Source organism: Bactrocera dorsalis, chromosome 5 (genome assembly GCF_023373825.1).
Source record: "Bactrocera dorsalis isolate Fly_Bdor chromosome 5, ASM2337382v1, whole genome shotgun sequence".
NCBI classification, from domain to species: domain Eukaryota; kingdom Metazoa; phylum Arthropoda; class Insecta; order Diptera; family Tephritidae; genus Bactrocera; species Bactrocera dorsalis.
The window spans coordinates 5,397,673-5,418,073 of NC_064307.1; the positions used below are offsets into that span (position 1 = coordinate 5,397,673).

The window sequence follows — 20,401 nt, forward strand, 5'->3', positions numbered from 1 at the left end:
CAACAACAAGCACAACAGCAAAATGGTAATACAAACAGAAATTCGCTTGTAAAACGAGACACACGGCTCACGCACACGAAAGCGGTGAGCGGTGCAACAATTCCACAGGATAAAAGATAAATGTAAATAAAAACAGAAACAAAAACAAAACCGAAGCGATAAACACCAGCAATGGCAATAATAATACATCAGGTTTGTGTTAAAGACCATTTAGCGCTGCAGGAAGACCTGGCAATTTATGTACACAAGCACAGCAATGAAGTCAGCAAGGATGCGTTGAGTCAATAAGGATGAACAAATGAAATCAAATGGGGGAGAAAAATGGGCCCATGATGATTTGAGGGAAGGTGCGCGGCAACAATAACGGCATGTTTCGGCTGGTTATTTGACGGTTTAACGCGTTGTGGGCAAATATGTAAATTCTTCGGCGGATAACAGCAGTAATAAAATGCCAATTATTGTTGTTACATCCTCTTTACCCCGATAAATGAATAGCAATTTTTCCAAGTCAACGAACAGAAAAGAGGGAAACATTTATTTTCAATTGATATTTTTCTCTACTTGCCAAATGTTGGCAGATTCGGATATTTCGCTGCAAAAATTTTAAGATTTTTTTCTAATTTCATATTAGAATAGAGTTTGAAATTGGATTTTTTACATAATTTTTTTACTGTTTGTGGATTTTAATTTTTTTTTAATCATTACTACAGCAAATAAAAAACTTTTACCACACAAAACGGCAGTTTCTTGCGACTTCAGATTGACCAAATATCGATAAGGTAGATTTAAAGTTAAAAATTTCGAAGACTATATATGTTTTAACACCAGCAACATCATTTTTAAAATCAGTAAATATAGCCAAAACTGCTATTAGTCACCTGAACAGAATTGTGATGGGCTCAACGCGCTTTTTCGATCTGTAAGGGTCTTATGATACAGTTTTTTGGAGTTTTAGGCAGCACAATTGACCGAAGTTCTAAGTTGTCGCAGTGAGATCCCTCTTAAGTTCGATTTCTTAACTTAACCCAATCAAACTCAACCCAACGTCATATTACATGTGTAGAAAATTGTAAGCTTTAGCTAACAGATATAACCAAGTTATAACCAAAACTCAAATTTGGTTTCAATTTCATATCGTTTTTCCTACCCTGTAAATTTATGAAAATCGATTTTACGTTATTCAATATTTTAAGTGACGATGTGAGTTCTCTTTCAAACAAGCGAACTCCATCGCCTCAGAGAGACTTGCAAAGCTATTTATAGAATATCTTTCTAAATACAAACTGCTTTAAAGTTATTAAATTGCTGTTGTTGTTACGGAAAATTAACATTAGCATAGATTTACATATCGTCATTGTACTTAATAAAAGTTTTTCATATTCCATGCACTTTCCTTACTACATTAATACACCCTTGCAACGAGTTTAGTAAAAATGTTCAAATTTATGAAAACTGAAACGGATATTTACATACATATTTGCTCTTTATAAGATTTATACCAGAGAAAAGAAAATCATCGAAACAAAAAATATTTGAATTTATTCTCAACTGACACTCAATGTAGGCAATATTGTTCAAGTATTTCATAAGCTTTTATTTGCCTCAATAAATGCAAAAATTTACGATGGCAAGTAGAAAATTGTCGAGTCAATAAAATGTGTGTGGGAGAGCCTTCCGGTATGCACACACTCACAAGCACACAAACACTAAAGTTTGATTTCCAAGCGAATGTCGAAAGCTTAAGGAAGCGGGAGTTTGTAAATGTATGCTTATGCACAGGAGTGTGAATATTCCAAATAATAATAAATTCATGTCAAGTGTCATAAGCATATTCGTTTCGAATGCGTTTTCGGCAATAATTATATTTTGTAGCAATCTAAAATGTTGCAATCTACAATGCTTGGCTGGTTTGGTACGAAACTTTATTACAAATAAGCAATAAACATGATATTTTATCACAACAATATTGGAAATGAAAGACCCTATTGAGAAGCATAGAGGAAAGTAAAGCTTTGGGAAAATTTACTTGAAAATTCATTTTAAAAGTGGGTAAAGAGTTTTTGTGTATTTATTACAGAGTAAAAATATTTAAAATACAGACACATTATTTTAAATAAATACGTTTTTTCTGAGTAGCTGAATTTACTTTATGACCAATTTATTTTATAAACATACTTACTTACTCACAAGTGTATAAACATAAAGTCGATGCGGTGAATACACAATTTATGCAGCAAATCAGCAACTTGAAGACAACAAGGCAATCAATGTACATACATACATACATACATGCATAAATACATTTATTATAGACAGACAGACAGACAGGCGCATGGAAGGATAGGCAGACGAACCGACAGCGCCTTGAGGAAGCAATCAGGCGCACAAATTCGATGCCTTTGACACATTCAATGTCGTGATTCGCGAAATTAACGACAACAACGGCGACAACGCTAAACATGAAAACGTCAAGTAAATGTACAGTAAACTTATAAAACAACAAATATTTAATTATATTTATATATGTACATATAAGTATATATGTATGTATGTCTAGAGCATTTCATGAAATGCCAATTGCCGTCGGCAAGTACACAAAAAGCTGGGACCTTACGCCATAGAACACGCTGAAGTAAAGTAATCTTCGGGCTGCCAAGTGAAAAAGTGAGTCAAAGAGTAGATATGTATGTAAGTGAATAAATATTGGAAGACAAATCGTGTGCTAAGAGTAAGTCAATTGTGCCCACAGTTGTACTAGGTATGTGGGTGTCAGACTAAAAGAATTTGTGGATTGTAATAACAGCACCATTTAGCAATTAAAGAGACGAGTCTGCTTTTAAGAGCATACAAGAAAACGAATGCCACAATATGTAAAGTAGCCTGAGTGGTCTTAAGCTTACGAAATACATTTTTGAAAATTAAAGCCAATTTAAAGAATTTTTTGTGCTAAAATCAAGATCGATTCTTGGGTAGTTTGTCCCCATTAACTTAAGTTGGCTTTAGATATTTTGACCGACCCCTCATGACCCCACTTTTCAACTGAGAAAGAAGGTTTGAAGTAAACATAGAAAAAGATGGCTGACGAAAAGGTATGTTAGCTAAGCGCAGCACTCTAAACAACTATACGGATGGCTCGAAAATCGACGATTGAAATGGTGCGGGAATATACTGTCCAGAGTCAGCCATAAGGCAACCTTTTGAGTTCTCGAACCACTGCAGTATCTTTCAAGCTGAGGTCTTTGCTATTGCATGGCAGCAGTGGAAAGGGTTGCCAGAAGTAAGCAACTTCACTTCTACTGAATGCTGGGCCAGAACGTTTTCAACAGAAGCATCTTAAAGAAAATCAAAACACGATGAAACGGAGGTATCGATAGTGAATCCGCAGTCTGTCTGCATCAAGCGCAGGCATCCTAAAGGATGGCTACTCCTATTGGTCTTAGTAACTTTACTCAATCTGGTATCGCAAAGGACCAGAACTGGTCCATACGTAGCTTATTAGCCTACCAGATTAACCTAACCTAGATAATTTGAGCTATTACCGGAGATAAGCTTTCTTAAAATGAGAAGCTTTTAGTTTTAATCATTAAAAGTAAAAGGCCGATTTTGAAAAACTATGTAGTCATTGCCAAAAATTTAATTTCTAAATAGAATTACATCTTCCGAAAATCCAGCACTTCTGATCAAGACTTAATGACGATTTATTTATGAATATACATTGAGAATGAGACCCGAAAGCTACACAGCTGAATTGGCAAACACATTCGCAGCTGAACACCCGAACACACGTACACGCATGTATACATATGTATGTACTTACGCTGGCTGTAAAATCCTAACAAATTGACTTTGAAATGACAATCACAAAATTTACGCAACAACAACGTTATGGAGTTCACGGTATGCGCAAAAAATCAGTTCACCAATGGAGACGAAAGAAAAAGACCGCAAGTGCATTTGGAAAACGAATTGTAATTGCAATGCGATCAACTTTGCCAATAAAAAAGGAGTTAATAAATTTTGCAGTGATTGTGTTTCGCACACTTTGCCACACTTTTTGTTGCTGTTGCTGTTGTGTTGAAAGTTGAAAGAAATATGGGCGTTCCGCACGCTACCCCAGCGATTTATCGGGCGCAGTGCAAAGTGAGCAATCAAACGTTGGCAGCAGTAGCAACATATGGCGCCGTCGGTTTAGGCTCTGTCTGTCAATCCAATGACCATGTAAACGCCCAACAAAGTGTCAGGCATGTGGGTCAGTCAATTTTGTTATTTCTTTCACAGTTTTGGATTTTTGACTTTTCGATTTTTTGTTTTTTTTTTTACTTTGGCGGTTAGAAAAGCTTTATTGCCATTGCAAATGCAACAATTTCCGATGAAAGGGAAAAGATAAAGTAAAACAGCAGCGCAGACCGATTTTTTGTGAAGGACAATGGCAATGCAGCAAGCTTTTTGTGGATTGCTTTTGCAGTGAGTGCAGTGAGAAAAGCGCAACGAATCGGAATGTGGCGAGATAAGACGAATTTTTAATTTCATTGCAGGACTGACATATCAGATAAAAAAAATGCTCGTAAATTTAATGAAGTGAAAGTGAAGTCTAATATCAATGGGTGGGTGATAAAGTGCCATTTAGGTGTCGGAAGTTCATTACTGCATAAAATGAAAAAATAAATATATTAACGTGTAATAAATAATAATAAGAGTATTTAAAAAGTGCAATTAATCAATCCTGTCAAAAGCAATCGAAATAATTTTTATTCATTCATTAATTTTTTATTCACATTAAGGGGTTGTATACAGTTAGAATTTTCAAAAAATGGATTTTTTTAATTTTATTTTCTTAAAGTACATATAATTAAGAATATACATAGAAAATTTTATATCGTTCCGGTGAATATTTTCGAAAGTCGGTCACCAACATTACTCGAAAACGGCAAAACCGATTAGTTTCAAATTTTAACACAAGCTTCTTAAGGGGTTATATACACTTGTGTTGGTTGGAAAAATCGATATTTTTTTTATTGCATTTTCTTAAAGTATATCCCTTTAAGATTATTTCTTGTAAATTTCATAGAGATCTGAGCACTAGAACCAAAGTTACAGCTGTCAACAGCGCGCTCCTCCCATATGCCCCCAAGTACGTGTCAAAACTTTAAACGCGATTATCTCGAAATGATGTTTTTTAAAAAGTACCGTTGCGGTGAGCAAGGTTTCTAAAGAACCATGCGACCTATCGGTCTAATTTTTTGCTAGCTACTTGAAAACTACAATATCTCGTACTTGAACGAGTTTTTTATTTGAAACAAGAGTTTTTTTTGGGAATGAAAAAAATGAATTTTTAGACACAAAAAATCGATCTTTTCAGTAAAATCATCACCACTTGCGTAAAAATGTTTATTTCGCCAAATCCTTCGAAATAATCTTAAAGGGATATACTTTAAGAAAATGCAATAAAAAAAATATCGATTTTTCCAACCAACACAAGTGTATATAACCCCTTAAATATATTTTTTAGTAATTAATTTTTTTTTTATCGATAAATATTTTATTATAAACAATTTAAGGCCGAAATTTTGGCCTAAAATCGATTTTTTTGGGGAAACCGCCATTTTGTCAAAAAAAAAAAATATAGTTTGCTTATTTCTTAATTAATTACTAGATTTAAAATTACTTTAACGAAATTTTTTTGATTTTTAAATTTCAAAAGATCCAGTTCAGAGATATAGTGGTCACCGCAAAACTTTTTTTTTAGACGATTTCCCAGAGATGAGTTGTAGTTCCTTTCCAAATAAATATATTTACTAATACAATATTAAGTCTTAAAATACAGTTAAAAAATACCATATTATGTGTACAAATTTTTGAATCTATAAATTAAAAAGTTTTCTCATAAAAAATTATGGAAAATTCGCTTTTTCGGTCATCTTACTGTATATTACCCCTAAAAACAACATTTTTTCGATAGAACAGAATAATATTTAAAAACACTTCAAATTTGTAATCAAAATGAAAAAAAAAAGAAAAAAACTGTTACAGCTTTCAGATATTAAATATAGCAGTTAACATCGCTGTTAAATTCTGAAATACTATAAACCATTTAACAGCATATTGCACATTTTTGCTCTAACATTCATTGTTTAACATAAAATTCAACACGAACATTAACAGCAGAATGTTCGCCTTGGTTGCAGAGGATTGCGTTGCTGTTGGCATACTCGATTTGTTGGTTTTCTCGGTGTCAACAACGCGTCTGGCATGTAAATTGAATTATAACAGCAATATTGCGCACTAAAACGCTGCAGTTAGAAGGAAACAACACACAAACACACACAAGCACAAATAAAATTACAGCAATTTTTTCAACGCCGACTAACATAAGCAAACTTCAATTTTGCAGTGGAAAATGTGAGAATATAAAAATCACATTTTAATCGAAAAGGGCATTTATGTGGTAATGAAATTCGACGTGAAAACTCATTGCAAGGAGGGCAGAATAGTAATTGTGACGGGCGACAGCAAAGCACTTACGCCGATTATGGCGTGCAAAATGCATAGTAAATGTATATAACAGTCTCTGTGAGTATTACGAGCGCAGAGGACAAACCTAAAAGTGATGCAATAAACAATGAGCGACTTCATGTACATACATATGTGATTTTGCAAATAAATACATATGAACATAGCAGTGATACGAGTGAGGATTAAGACATGCAACTGGTTTGAAATCACGCAATCGACGGCGTCATACCAGAACACACCCTCGGCGAGCGTTTCATAGTGGTCAGAGATGCAGGTGGTGAGGAAATTAACGGTAGCTGTCATGAAACGCTATATAAGTGAATGCCAAAGTCCCGAAGTAATTTCTTTGGTTTAATTACATTAATGAAATCCTCTTGATTTGATGTGTTTTCCAGGTTTTAAATAGTTTTTTTTCCTTTTTTTCTTTTTTTTTAATTGGATTAACTAGGCACAATAGACCTAAGGTCGCGGTGCATACCTCGTATATTTATGTTTTGTCCTCCTAGAAATAAGCAATTTTTTATTCTTCGTCATTTCATTTCAAACATCAACTCTGAAGGATTAAGAAAGTTCCGGCGGTTGAAGATTGGAAATGAAGCTATTCGATTAATTTCTCTAAAACAAAGGCGTCTTTTCCAATAATTAGGGATAAGAACAATGTGTTATAAATATAAAAGCCTCCTTTGAGACTGTCTCTTCTTCAATTGCAATTAATAACAATAACATAAACAACAACTGACTTGCTAGCTAAAAGCAATTAGGGGTCACAATCGCCTTGAAAAAATAAAAATAACGGCATTAAAAACGTTGAATTATCCCACCAAAGAAATAACAGCAATTTCTATATTCATTAAATTTTATTGAAAAATTTCATCCATTTGTCATTGAACGTCAAAGCCAAGGCTTCGATGGCAAAGGAACACATACACGAAGTGCATGAGAAAATTGATGGAAGCGAACGATGTGGCAATCGTTGTATTGGTCGCATGACACACGCCACTTACCGCCTCACCCTTAAATATACATATAGACATTTACTTGAAGGTATGTAAGTAAATGGCAACTTCCTTTTTGGGGTGCGGCGCGCACTGCAGACCGTTTAACTAGCTGAGCTGTACGTACTGTCAGTTCATTGCGTGTGGCTTGTGGCAGGCAGTAGGCGCCATGCATATTTCCAGAGCTTGTCAATTGAAAGACTGGCGCCAAAGTGGACGCAAAACTATATCGTAAAGTATGCGAACCAACACACCTGTCCTCCCGCTCACCCACCTGTAGACTGCGCTCCCCTTCGCATGGCTGTCAAAGTTTGCAACCGTAAATATGTAATAGAACTACCCCCCGCTGTGCTTTCAAGTTTCAAATTGTTACGCCCAAAATGAAGTACACGAAAGGTAATAAAGAAAAGTGTTTTTGTTTTTTAATTCTTTTCTCATTTGTTTCGTTCATTTTCATTTCGCCCGCTTTTGTCTGTGGCTGTGTGACTTGTCAATTACGTTGGACGCGCCTAGACGCGCTAAAATAATAGACTGAACGAAATTGCTGCTCTTAGGCTTAAAAAGAAAAACAAATTGAGGCAACGGGGGACAAATTCAAGAAATGCACGAAAAATGTTGCGGAAACAATGTTGAATAGAGAAAAACTGGAGAACTCATGAATCAGAATGAAAGCGCAAAATTTCTGATTTGAGGGGATATTGTGTGCTTGTTTTGAAGTAAAGGAAAATATTTTCCATTAATTAAGATAATTTTTAACAAGGAATACGATTTCTTATTATTAAATATTATTTTTTTTATGACAGCGTTGTAGCATTTGTGAATTTTGAATTATTGCTGTCATCATCTACCGTAAATTTCGGGCCTGATAAGCATATGACAAACGGATTTTGCTTATTTGAGTTTACAAATCGAAACAAGTAGTCTCTTATTATGTTGTAATAATTCGAAATAATCAAAATCCTATCAAAATACTCTGGTTTAATACAGGAAATAGAGCGAATGAAAGCTGTGTTGCTCTAAAGAGGCTGAATATTCGTTGCGGCATCTGCTAACGGCTTCCATTGCAAACTGCAAACAGATCTAAGCTTACAAGATTCAATTTCAGATTTCAATAGCTACACAGCGCGTTTAAAAGCGTTCACATGTGTGTGTGTGTGTCAAACATTTCAGCAATAATTCTGCCTAAAGTTAAGCTATCGAAGCTAACTAAGCCAAATTGAAGCCAGCTAAAGTTCGTACCAGCATTTGTAGCTGTTGCTAAGCGCCAACAACGATCAAGAACCGACACAAATTCATTGGAGTTGCCATTCAATTTCTATTAAAATCCGATGCACGCACATAAGCGTGCCTTACGGGCGGGGCGGTGGGGCTGTGTTGGGGCTGGTGATGTCGGTGGCGGCGGCAAAAGCAATTCACTATCTGCTATGTGACGTATGCAATTACGCAAATGTATCCTTTGTCGACGCGTAGGCAAACAACCCAATCTCATACATATATATTTCTGCGTGTGTGTGTGTGTGTTGGTATGCATGTACAACTGCATTAATTTACGATTCGCCATTACTAAACTAGCGCCTGCACGCTGCCACAAACAAACAAACAAACCAACAACAGTTACAGTTACGTAAAGCTATCTACTTCGTTGAGGACATTCACTCGCGCCTGCACCGATCTCATCGCTTCTCCAATTGAGCACTTTTTATACCGACATTGTGTGTTTCGGTTGTATTCATTCAATTTCCACGTTCTTAATTATATTCCTTTGGGTGCTTCACGGGGCACACCACTGAATACGAAATTATTTGGCATTCATAGAATTGCTTATGCTTTCATTGCATTTCATTGTGTTGTTGTTGTACGAGTTTACGAGTGTGCTGGTGCAATGGCGAATGCATTGGCTAGGTCGGTGTGCTGAGGCCACAAATTGTGGTATGTGGATGATCGGTGCTTTAAGGATGGTAAAGTATTTGCGTGTATTTTAAAGGTTCACTAGACATCACTGCCTGCGATATGCGGCATAGATACTACATGAGAAGGAGAGTGGCGGATAACGCATAGAGTTTCCTGCAGGTTGCCGCTCCTTACCGCATAGAAGACACACTGATAGACGGCTGACGAGATTTATCTATTAAAATCTAGAGCCACTCTGTAAGTGTTGTGCGAATTCGGACGACCTTCTTCTTCTGGTCGAAGGTCGGTCGTGGTCTGAGCGAGAGCAGGCGGGAGATTGTGAATACTTGGGGTGTAGGTGTGAGGATGACATATCGATGGAAAAAACGGTGAGAGTGATGCTTAAGGGCATCAGTTAAGAAGAGATTGAGTGTATCATTGCTACGGAATGACTGGATTTCCGAAGATGATGTGGAGAGGGAGGGATATCTAAGGAGCAGAAGGCTTCCAGATGATAGTGTTAGGTCTAGGTGGCACGAAGGTTGGGACAATAGTGCTAAGGGCCGAGTGACTTATGAGCACATTCGGAACGTTGGGTTGGTTGAGGATAACCGCGGAATGCATTTTTGCATTTGATAGATTGGGTAGAGGATTGGCGAAAGAATGCCCGATGTACTCGGCCACTAGGGATCTGGGTGGTAGGGGGATTAGCTTGACTGATGGACGATTAGATGTTAGTGGTCGGAACTACCACTAGTCGGAATACCGAACAGTTAGTGAATTAGGGTAAGCTTTTGTATGATTGGTGTGTGTATGTGATATGTATATGTATGGCCACCAGTCCAGAGCTGTATGGAAGGTCCAGATTAATCTGGTACCACGGGGAGCAGGAGCCCTTGGAGTTCGCTCCAACCTGCTCATGCGGACTGGCCCCTCGGGGAGTATCTTGGAGGCTGTAGTTAAAACCGAAATGCGGAAAAAACTGACACTTTTTCAATTGGATGTGGAGTTGCATTGCAACCTGGTACCCGACCCAAAGTGGGTCCCGAACCCTACCAAGGTGGTTAGTTTGTCCATTCCACACTGCCAATTGGTACGGACGTTGTAACCATAAGAAGCTTTTTCAGTGGCGCTTTTTATAAATAGTCTGATATAAACCACAAAAGAAAAATCATAAGACAAAATGGTTTGTCAAACAAAAATTGTTTCTTATACACATTGTATGTCTAATGGATTGAATCACGGCATTCACCGCAAAGGAAGTATAATTGACACAATCCTGTAATGCTTTACTCAATGAAACCCCTAAAGCATTGTATTAAAAAGGCTATATTTCGCCTGTTGCGCCTTCAAGTTTCGATTACGATCACAATCCACCTATTTATGCCATCCACATATGTTCGTCCATACCTACAGACAACATGCTCAGCCCTTCATTAGCATTCTTCATGGCGCGTGTCTTTAAAAGCCAGTACATCACCCTCAAATCTTGTCCTTTATTTACAGCTATACTATACAGAGTATAGTCCACACTTCAGCTCGTGCTTCTTTATTCATTTGACATTGTGTGGTATGCGCTCGTGTGACGGAAATAAAAGACCTACTCTATTTGCCTAATGAATTGGCCTTTGTTAGTGAGTCTTTCGGTCAATTCGTTAATTGCGTAGGCCAACACCCAAAATACGCACATACAGACAAACAAGCCATTCGCATATATAAAACTTTACCTCAGCGCTCGGTTAGATGTACATTTGTCCTTGCGTTCAGTGAAGCCTAGGGCTACTCGCTCCTTGGTACTTGGTTGTGCTTTTGTCATATCTACATATGTATACCTATGTACATTCAGGCATACATAAAAAAGGCATGGAACGTGGCCCTTTGGCAAGGCTCACTGCTTGTTCAAACTTTTACAAAGTGCTTTTTTAGTGCGGGAAGCAGTCGGCAGAATCCACTTTGTAAGCTAATTGATTAGTTGTGTTTGTTCGATTTGGGGTTGGCCGCGCATAAATTAGCCACAAACAAGTGGTTAATAAAAGCGACGGATATTCCCGCATATATTTGCACATACGCACACTTGGACGCCCGGAGTTTAAGCCAGAATTTGGCAAAGAATTAAACGTGATTTCAATTTAAACACACGCCAGAAAACTTTAATCAAAATGTTTTAGTATACATATACGCATACATAGTTAAATTATAAACAAAGTTGCTTTCATAATAACTTTTTACGGCAAAGCTTTCATAAAGCTTTATAGCTTTCATATATGAAAGCATTTGTAATGATAGAAATTACATTTAATGACTGAAGAACATTAGGGATAAACGCAGTATATTTCCTCAGTTGCATTGCCATTAAATTTTTAATATATTTTGATGTCAGTTTGGACCACATTTTTGGTCCAAAGCTGCGGATGTCACTGACTTGCGGAAAAATTCGTTAGTTGGGGATGTGCTACTTCAGCCATTTTGCGTACAAATTCTAAATTTGTGTTATTGAGAGTATGCCTGGTCTCCGTTTAATTTAAATCGTGCCATTTCTTCAAGCTCCAGTTCACCGTAGAGAAATTTAATATTTTATTCAAACAAATAGTTCTTAAAGCGGGGACTTCTGATTCTCCTTAGATTGGTGTTAATGAAAATATTTTCAACTTAAAGATTTAATTCATAATTCTTATGATTACTACCGGAAATAAACTCTTAAATATTTCACAAACAACACGAAGCCACAAAATTCAATAAACAAAATATTTCAATTTTAACCTCAAATGTTATTATCCGAGTTATGCGAGACACCACTTCCACCTTTAAACGAGCTGATGTAATAAAAGTTCTAACCAGAAACCATTAAATATAAATATTTTTGTGGTTTTAATTACAAGTCATAACCTTCAGATGCAAATCAATTTTCAAAGGAAATTCAAGAAAGAGAAAAATTGAAAATATTTGCGGTCATAAAGCAGACAGTGGCGCCTTTACAGCAAAACGGTGGAGCATGCTGCGAACACAAGGCGCATAGAGCGTCGATTTCAGCGAATGAAGCAATTCGTGGTGCCATGATATAGCGAATAAATGCAGCAAATTGCTTTTCCCGACTTACTTTTTTCTTTATGAGAAACTATTAAGCGCCTCACTAAGCAGTTGTCGCCAGCATTCAATGACAAATCGTAATTCCGCGCACAGCAATGGTTTGCAGCAATGCTAAATTTAATTTGGAAACTTCTGCCTCACTGATTGCAAAGACGTTGCACGTTCCATAAATTGCATTAAATATGATTTGGAAGTGGATGTAGACTTAAAATGTAGAGAGAGAGAGAGAACTTTCTCGTTTACTTACCTAAAGTCCAAACTCAAATTCCGCTGATGCGTCGAAATGCGCTTTGGCGGGTTTGTCCCCGCCGCACCGCTCGCGCCGGCTCCGCCTGCTGCTGCGCCGCCTGCCACACTCAGATTCGGTCGTCCGTGCACCGACGGCATCGAATGATTGATGAAGCGACTCAAACTCAAACGCGGTTTTGGATAACGCACGTGCTTCGGCGTCGTGGAAGCCGAGTTAACGGGTGTGCCACCGCACACACCGATACCCGCACCGCCACCACCATTCAAGCCGTAGCCGTGGTAGTGTAGCGGCATCGACGCCAAGCTGCTGTTGCCATTCGGCATGATGATGGGCAATGTGACGGGCGCTGACTTCAGAAACGCAGGCACATAATCCGCATCTGCTGCATTGGCGCTGATCAGCTGCTCTGTGGGCGAAGATGAAGCCGATGCGACACTAGCGCCGCTGCCCGTCGACGACGACAACGTTAATGTGGAATTGTGTGGCGAAGAGTTGGCTAGCGTAGACGCATCACAGCTGGTAGACGAACTGCACGAACTCGGTCCGGAATTGCATATGGCGGCAATAGATGAAGATGCTGATGTGCTGGCGGCAGAGTTGGTGGAGGTGCAGGTGGATGTGGAGGATGAGGATGATGTTGAGGAATTGCTGCGCAGACTTTTTGCCGGGCTGGCTTGTGCGGTAGATGCGACTTTGGCACCCGTTGTCCCCGCTACACGTAAGCCCGTTGGACTATGCACCACCGTGCTGTTGCTTTGCTCGCTGGAGCTACTCGTGCATGCTGCCGTCGAGTGCTCTGACTCGTCATCGTCAGCGTCGAGCAGCTGCGCCACCGGACTGCTGGGCGTTGGTGGACTCTGAGTCGTCTGCCCGTTTGTCATCGTCTTGCTGGCGGGTGTTTCACTGCAATTGCCATTCTCCACATTTGCTACAAAGTTAGTGGCGTTCATATTTCCCACGCGCACCATCATTTCGCCACCACTTGCAACAGCGCCACCATTCAACATTGCACACTTAGCGCCATTCATATTGTAGTCTGCTGGTAATGTTGAATCCAAAGCTGCTGCCAAACGTACGGTGGCGGGCGCATGGTCGACCACATCGACACAGGGCGGCCGAAAGTCATCGACCACCACCACGGGCGACAACATCTTGGTGGCGGATTCGATTTCGCGTATGTGTCGCAGATACTGATAACCGTTATCCTGTGCATTAATTGCCTTCTTCTTCGCACTGGCGGAGCTGGTGGTGTTCAGAGTGCCGACGTTATTAGTGGACTTGTCATTGGCGGTGGCAGAATTGCTGGAATTCTTTTTCGTTTTAAACGCGGAGATTACGGAATTCATATTGGCGATTTGTGCTTAGAGTATGTGTTCACGAGAAATGAGTATTTTTTGATTTCTAAAGGAGACTGTATCTATTAAGTATACATAAGTGTGCAGTATCAGAAGATATTTGTTGTTGGAAATCTAGTATAGTGGGATATGTGATACTTTATGCGTAGATTTTTGAAGAGTCCACTAAACCATTTTCCATGAGCTGCGCAGTGCTTCTTCGCTTTCAATCACAACTGCACTGTACGTGCAATAAATATCAATCAGTTCCAGACGTCCCAAAACGATTTGGCGTATTTCTAAGTCATTTTTATATAATTGCAAACTATTCGGACGCGTTTCTGTATGGCATCGGCCTGTTGAAGCACAATACGACTGCTAATTCATTTGGCATCTTGAAGGCGTTTCGGATAACAATCTGAAATAAAAAACTGAAAGAATATTTATTACCAAGTTGCAATGAATATGTGGTAGAAATGTATAATATGAAATCTACTTGAGAGTTAAAGTGAAATCCACATCACACCACCTTGAGACATAGCGGCACACAAACTACTTTTATATACTTAGATTTTAGATGTAAGTATATCTAACGAGTGATCCAAATATAGGTATTTTTTTCAGTATCCTTTTTTGACAGATTACGCATGGCTCGTGTCGCAACACCATCACTCATCTTGAGATCCAGCATTCATTATTGGATAATATTTGACCAAATTAACTCGGCTATAACCGTGTAAGTGATTTCTACGCCAGTAAAGAAGAAGAAGAATATACCACGTGCAGCGTAGCAGCCGTAGCTGGGAGTGTACTCGAAACCGCGGAGAGTCGATTCAGCGCCGGTCGTAGCAACTCCGACTGACGTAAAAAACGATTTGGCGCATTTGACGTCAAGATCTTAACTTGAAAGCCTACAAAATACTACTTATGCAAGAACTGAAGCCGCTCGACCTACCCAAGCGACATTGCTTCGCTCTATGGGCTCTTGAAAAGTTCCAAGAAGATCCGACGTTTTCGAGCCAAATTTTGTTTAGCGATGAGACCCATTTCGGGCTCAATGGGTATGTAAACAAGCAAAATGAGGAATGAGGAGATTCAAGAGCTGCCATTTCTTCCAGAAAAAATAACTGTTTATTGTGCTTTGTGGAATCATCGGTCCATATTTCTTCAAAAATGATGCCAGAGAGAACGCAACCGTCAATGGCGACCGTTATTGCGCCATGATAACTGAATATTTGATGCCTGAAATTGAAGCTCGTGATCTCGGCGACATTTGATTTCAACAAGACGACGCCACTTCCCACATATCACAGCAATAAAGGGATTTATTGAAAAAACACTCGATCGATTGGCCACCAAGATGGTGTAGTATCAACATAATACCGTTAGACATCACAACATGTAATTCCATAATCGCATCGAATGACATAACTCGCAACATGTCACATCAACAGATTATATTGCATGAATAAAAAAAATCAGACCAGATTGTTCTAAAAACAATAAACATGTTTAATAAAATAAAAGTATATCGTTTAATCTTTCCTCATCACATGGTGATGTTCAATATGATATCACGTCGCATCATATGATATTGTTTATTGAGTTATGAAAAAATATAAAATTTTCTGTTATTTTATATCATATACATGTATGTACATGAAATACTATACATAATTGGGTTATATCAATCAACCAATAATAGATCGCACAACACAATATCCAAATTCTCAAACCAAACATCACCACATCAATAACACTTTATGCGGGTGCACTGTTTACATCTCACACCCAAATGAAGTTAAATCATATACAATTCTAACTCCGATTTTTATAAAAGCAACGCCACACCATCTCATGTCCTTTCATCAGATGTAACAATGTAAAAAACTGTAATTAATTGCGCCATAAACAGTCGATAATTTAGTTTAGCTATTTTCTTTAATCTGAAAAAGTCGGAGGGGTAAGCCAAAAAGTGTTATTGTCAAGGAAATATTAATACAAATATTTATTTTCGAAATACAAAAATATTTATTCTTACTTCGACGAGGCATGCCACAAGCGTAATTATTTAGAAAGCATTCGAGCATAGCATAGACAGCAAGTCTCCCAAAGCACTAAATATACATACCATAAACATATGTACATATAGGTGTGGGTGTACGACATTTGCGCCATGGTTATTCTGATGTGACATTGCCGCTACTGCCGTTGCTGTTGCTGACTCATTGTCGCGCAATTTCGATGACAACTGCCGAAAGCCGTACAAACCAACATCAAACATCTCTATACACATTTACATGTTCATATGTATGTATATATGTATGTGTAGTAAATAAATAGTATAGAATAAAAGCTGAAAGCAGACAGCAAGTCAAAATCCTACTGTTAGTCCATCGCATAGACAGACGGCAATCAGTTTGTTGGCTTATCGATCAGTGATTATATGTGTAACTACATTGTATTTCGCAGACAGACAATTCCGTCAGGCGACGGCGACGCCAAATCATCGTGTACGTTTGTGTAATAAAAGCGCTAACTTGATGATTAGGCGCTTAGAACAAACAGACGACAAGACGTAACTGGGGCGTCCTTGGTAATGCCGTTGCGAACGGTGAAGAGATAAAGCGAGCGAGCGCGAGTAACAAAGAACATTGACTGAAATATGTCCAAGTACAAATTCAGCAAGTGTCACTAAGTGGCGAAAAAAAATCGTAGGTAAATAGGTGTGGCGACAATGTTAATGAGGCGCTAATTTCAGTCAACGATAATTTAATAAAAACAAATAAGAGAAGCTAGTGGAGGTCCGTTAATTTGTACATCGTTAATATTTATTATTACTGGGATATATATTTTGACACTAATTGAGTCATTGGCGGTTGTATTTATTTTTTCGTTATTATGTGATATTTTTATAATCGAATCCTATCAATTAGACATTGCCTACATTTCAGCGCGACACATATTATATCTCTCAATTTCAATTTTTACTCTTTTTAAAAAATTCAGTAAAAAACAGTAAAAAAAAAGGTGGTCCAAAAATTATTTTTTTTTGGTAGCCCCAATTTTATGGAAAACAAAAATTTTCAACCATTATTCCATCAGTGCAAAACTTTTCTGGTTTCTTGACGAAGAATTAATTTAACATGTTCTCTGGCAACTTTACCCCATTAAGGGAGTTTTACATTGACAGAAACAAATGATAGTTTGATGGTGGAAGGTAAGAGCTATATGGTGGATGCATCAAAACTTCCCAGCCAAGCTCTCCCAGTTTTTGCCGAGTCATCAAATATGTGTGTGGTCTGGCTTTGTCCTGATGGAAGACGAAGCTCTTTCTGTTGATCAGTTCTGGCCGTTTTTTTCGATTGCTTGCTTCAATCTCATCAGTTATTAACAATAAAATGTAGAATCAATCGCTCGACCAGGCTGAGGCAGCTCATAGTTGATGATTCCTTTCCAATCCCACCAAACACTCGGTTTTACACAATAAAGCCTTAAATTTACAAAAAGAAAACGGCGGAAGCAAAGTTGTAGACCAATATGTATACTTCAGTCAGAGCTTTGACAAAATTGTTGACCGCTTTCTTGTGATTTTGACTTAAAATAATTTATTTTTACTACTGTTGAAGTGTAGGGTCCAATATTTATATCTGTGGTGTGGTTAAAATGAAAGAGCTGAACTAGAGTTGAGAAGGACAATAAAGGAACTGATTGCATTTCTAACTTTAGTAAAGTTGAATATAAATTTACAACTATGATTTTACTTTGTAAGCTCACGCTGCAGAAAATTGAGATAAAACAATAAATATAAATCACATTTCACAACCCAAAGAGATTTACCGACTGCGATACAGACAGCATTAATTTTTTTCTAATCTTTTCCATTTGTCCTGCCACCTGCAGCTGTCATATTTCAAATACTTCAGCTAGCCCGCCAACCCTGCGAAAGCCAACCTTGACAATGTGGGAAAGTGAAGCTGTCAGACATCTGGTAAACTTTTGTTCCTGTGGCAGGGTAATAAATCTTGAAAGTAATTTATACGAATGTGCGACTTTATTTACTTTTGCGACAGAATAAATTATATTTTTAAAGTTTGCCATATTTCTTAGATTTTTTTAAGTGCAACAATTCGCAAATGTTGAACGTTGAGGACGAGAAAGGTAAACAGTGAACAGTGTAAAGTAAAATGGAAAGTAAACACCGAAAACATAAGAAAAAAATTGTGAATTTTTGCACGGAAACTTAATTTGCGATGCACGTTGTTGCCCACTCACAAAGAGACACATATGTATGTATGTATGTGTGTGGAGGTGTATATATGGCAACGCTAAGTTGAATAAGTGTGTTTGTGTCTCAGAAACGGGGGTGTTTCTGTTGTTGTCATTGTAGGCCGCAAGGTAAAGGCGAGTACATTGTCCCTGTTCCATAATTGGGGTCACATAAATAAGATATGAAAGGCTAGGCTAATAAGCGGCGCGGGTAAACAATAAAAGGAATGTGTGCGCTCGCTGTCGACGGCGCGAAGTCAAAGATTTGTGTGAACAATGCGAACTTGTGCCGGTGCGCAAGGCTAATGAGCGCAATACATACACGCATGCATACATGAATGTTGTTTTTGCATGCATTTTTTTTTGTTATTTTATTTTTAAATTAAAATTTTTATAATTTTATAAAAACACAGCATAATAAAAATATGTCACACAGAAAATATTTAAATAATTTAATTAACAAAAAACGCTATAAAGAATAAATTTATTGTTTACAGCGTGCGACACATTAATAGCAACGGCTAAAAAGTTAAAAAAAAAAAAAACAATTTTAAATGAAAACAAGGTTTTCGCATTTATTCGCGCTAGGTACATACATATTTATTATTGTATGTATGTATGCATTGCTGCACGCTTTTGCTATATTTTTCGGTATCGTTATTATCACTTCACGCATTCAATTTATTTTCCATAATGGAAGTCAATGATATCAATTAATTTTAATTAAACGAGCTGCACAAGCTTACAAATATATGTGCAAGTATGTGTGCACATGCATATTCGCGAGCTTGTAGAGCGTGTGTGTTAGAGATACATATGTACATATGCTTGTGTATATATTAGGATGTTCCATTTTTACGCGTTAATTTTGCACCTCTGCTATCTGTAAATATATTTTATAAAAAACGTTTTTTTTTATGTAAAAAAATTGTTAGAAAAATAATATTTTATAAAAAATAAACTTTATATAAAAAAATGTTTAGAAAAATAATATTTTATAAAAAATAAATTTTTCTATATAAAAAAAATTGTTTATAAAAGGATTTTGAATGCATTCGGCTTGGCTCAATACGCCAATTTCTCCAATAAATATTACAAAAATTTATTTGTGAAAAACTTATTCTTGAAAAATATCGTGTAAAACTGAACCACCCTAGCGCATATACTTCAAATATAACTTTTTCTACCTTTATGCCCGATATCAACAAATGGTGCGTTTTCACGATTTATTTTTGGCAAATATTTTCCGAAAAATTCATAACAACAACAAAAAGGCATTGCATTGTAACCTGTCAGCCAAAAATTGAAAAATGTCAACACTCAAATGTCGATGACATAATTTATCAATTCACCGACACGCAGAGCACCTAGATACAAACTGAGTGAAGAGAAGGTATTTGCGTGTGCCACTTGTGGCATTGACCTCAAAAGCGTCGAATTTCACATTATTCTAATATTTGTCTACTTGAAAATTATTGACTTTTTGAAAATTCAAATTCTGAATATAGAGTCTATAACCTTGACATAATTCGACTAGTGCTCCTTATTGACTTTGATGTCTGGGTATGAGAGACTACTAGTACATTAACCTTCAAAAGTAAGTAAAATATTACGAAAAGTTTCTTTGGAAATTGTTCATTAAATATGCAAAACTGAAATGTAATCAAAACAAATTTACTTGAAATATGTCAGTATTGATTATTTTTATTTAGAAATAGTATGTCTGTATTTTGTTTATACTCGGGCACAGCGGGGTTGACTACAAACCACGCGCATAAATATTCAAATAAATTCATAAATCCAGCAAACACACACACATTTGTACTCATGGCTGTTTGTAAGTAATTTCATTTGGCATCAAGGTCAGCGACGCCGACGGACACAGAAGGAAATTCTTGTCAATATAAGCATAAATAGTTTTGATGGTGAAACACATTTTACAGTTAGACGAAACGAAATAATATAATTATTTGTACGAAAGAATTTTTTTAATTATTTTCTACCTCCATTTATTCGCACACCAGCAGCTCACTTATCTGGGGGTTAGTTCGCGAAGAAGTTTG

At 37.3% G+C, this 20,401-nt stretch overlaps 1 protein-coding gene across 2 annotated transcripts in view; it reads right to left on the bottom strand.

The window, feature by feature from the left end:
• Positions 1–20,401, bottom strand: part of LOC105226463 (phosphatidylinositol 4-kinase beta) — a 134,958-nt gene that overhangs the window by 44,923 nt on the left and 69,634 nt on the right. For both annotated transcript variants that reach the window (XM_049458547.1, XM_049458548.1), the window contains one exon: positions 12,733–14,487. In XM_049458547.1, coding sequence (XP_049314504.1) covers positions 12,733–14,081 — 1,349 coding nt within the window. In that variant the 5' untranslated portion in view covers positions 14,082–14,487. The remainder of the gene's footprint in view (positions 1–12,732; positions 14,488–20,401) is intronic.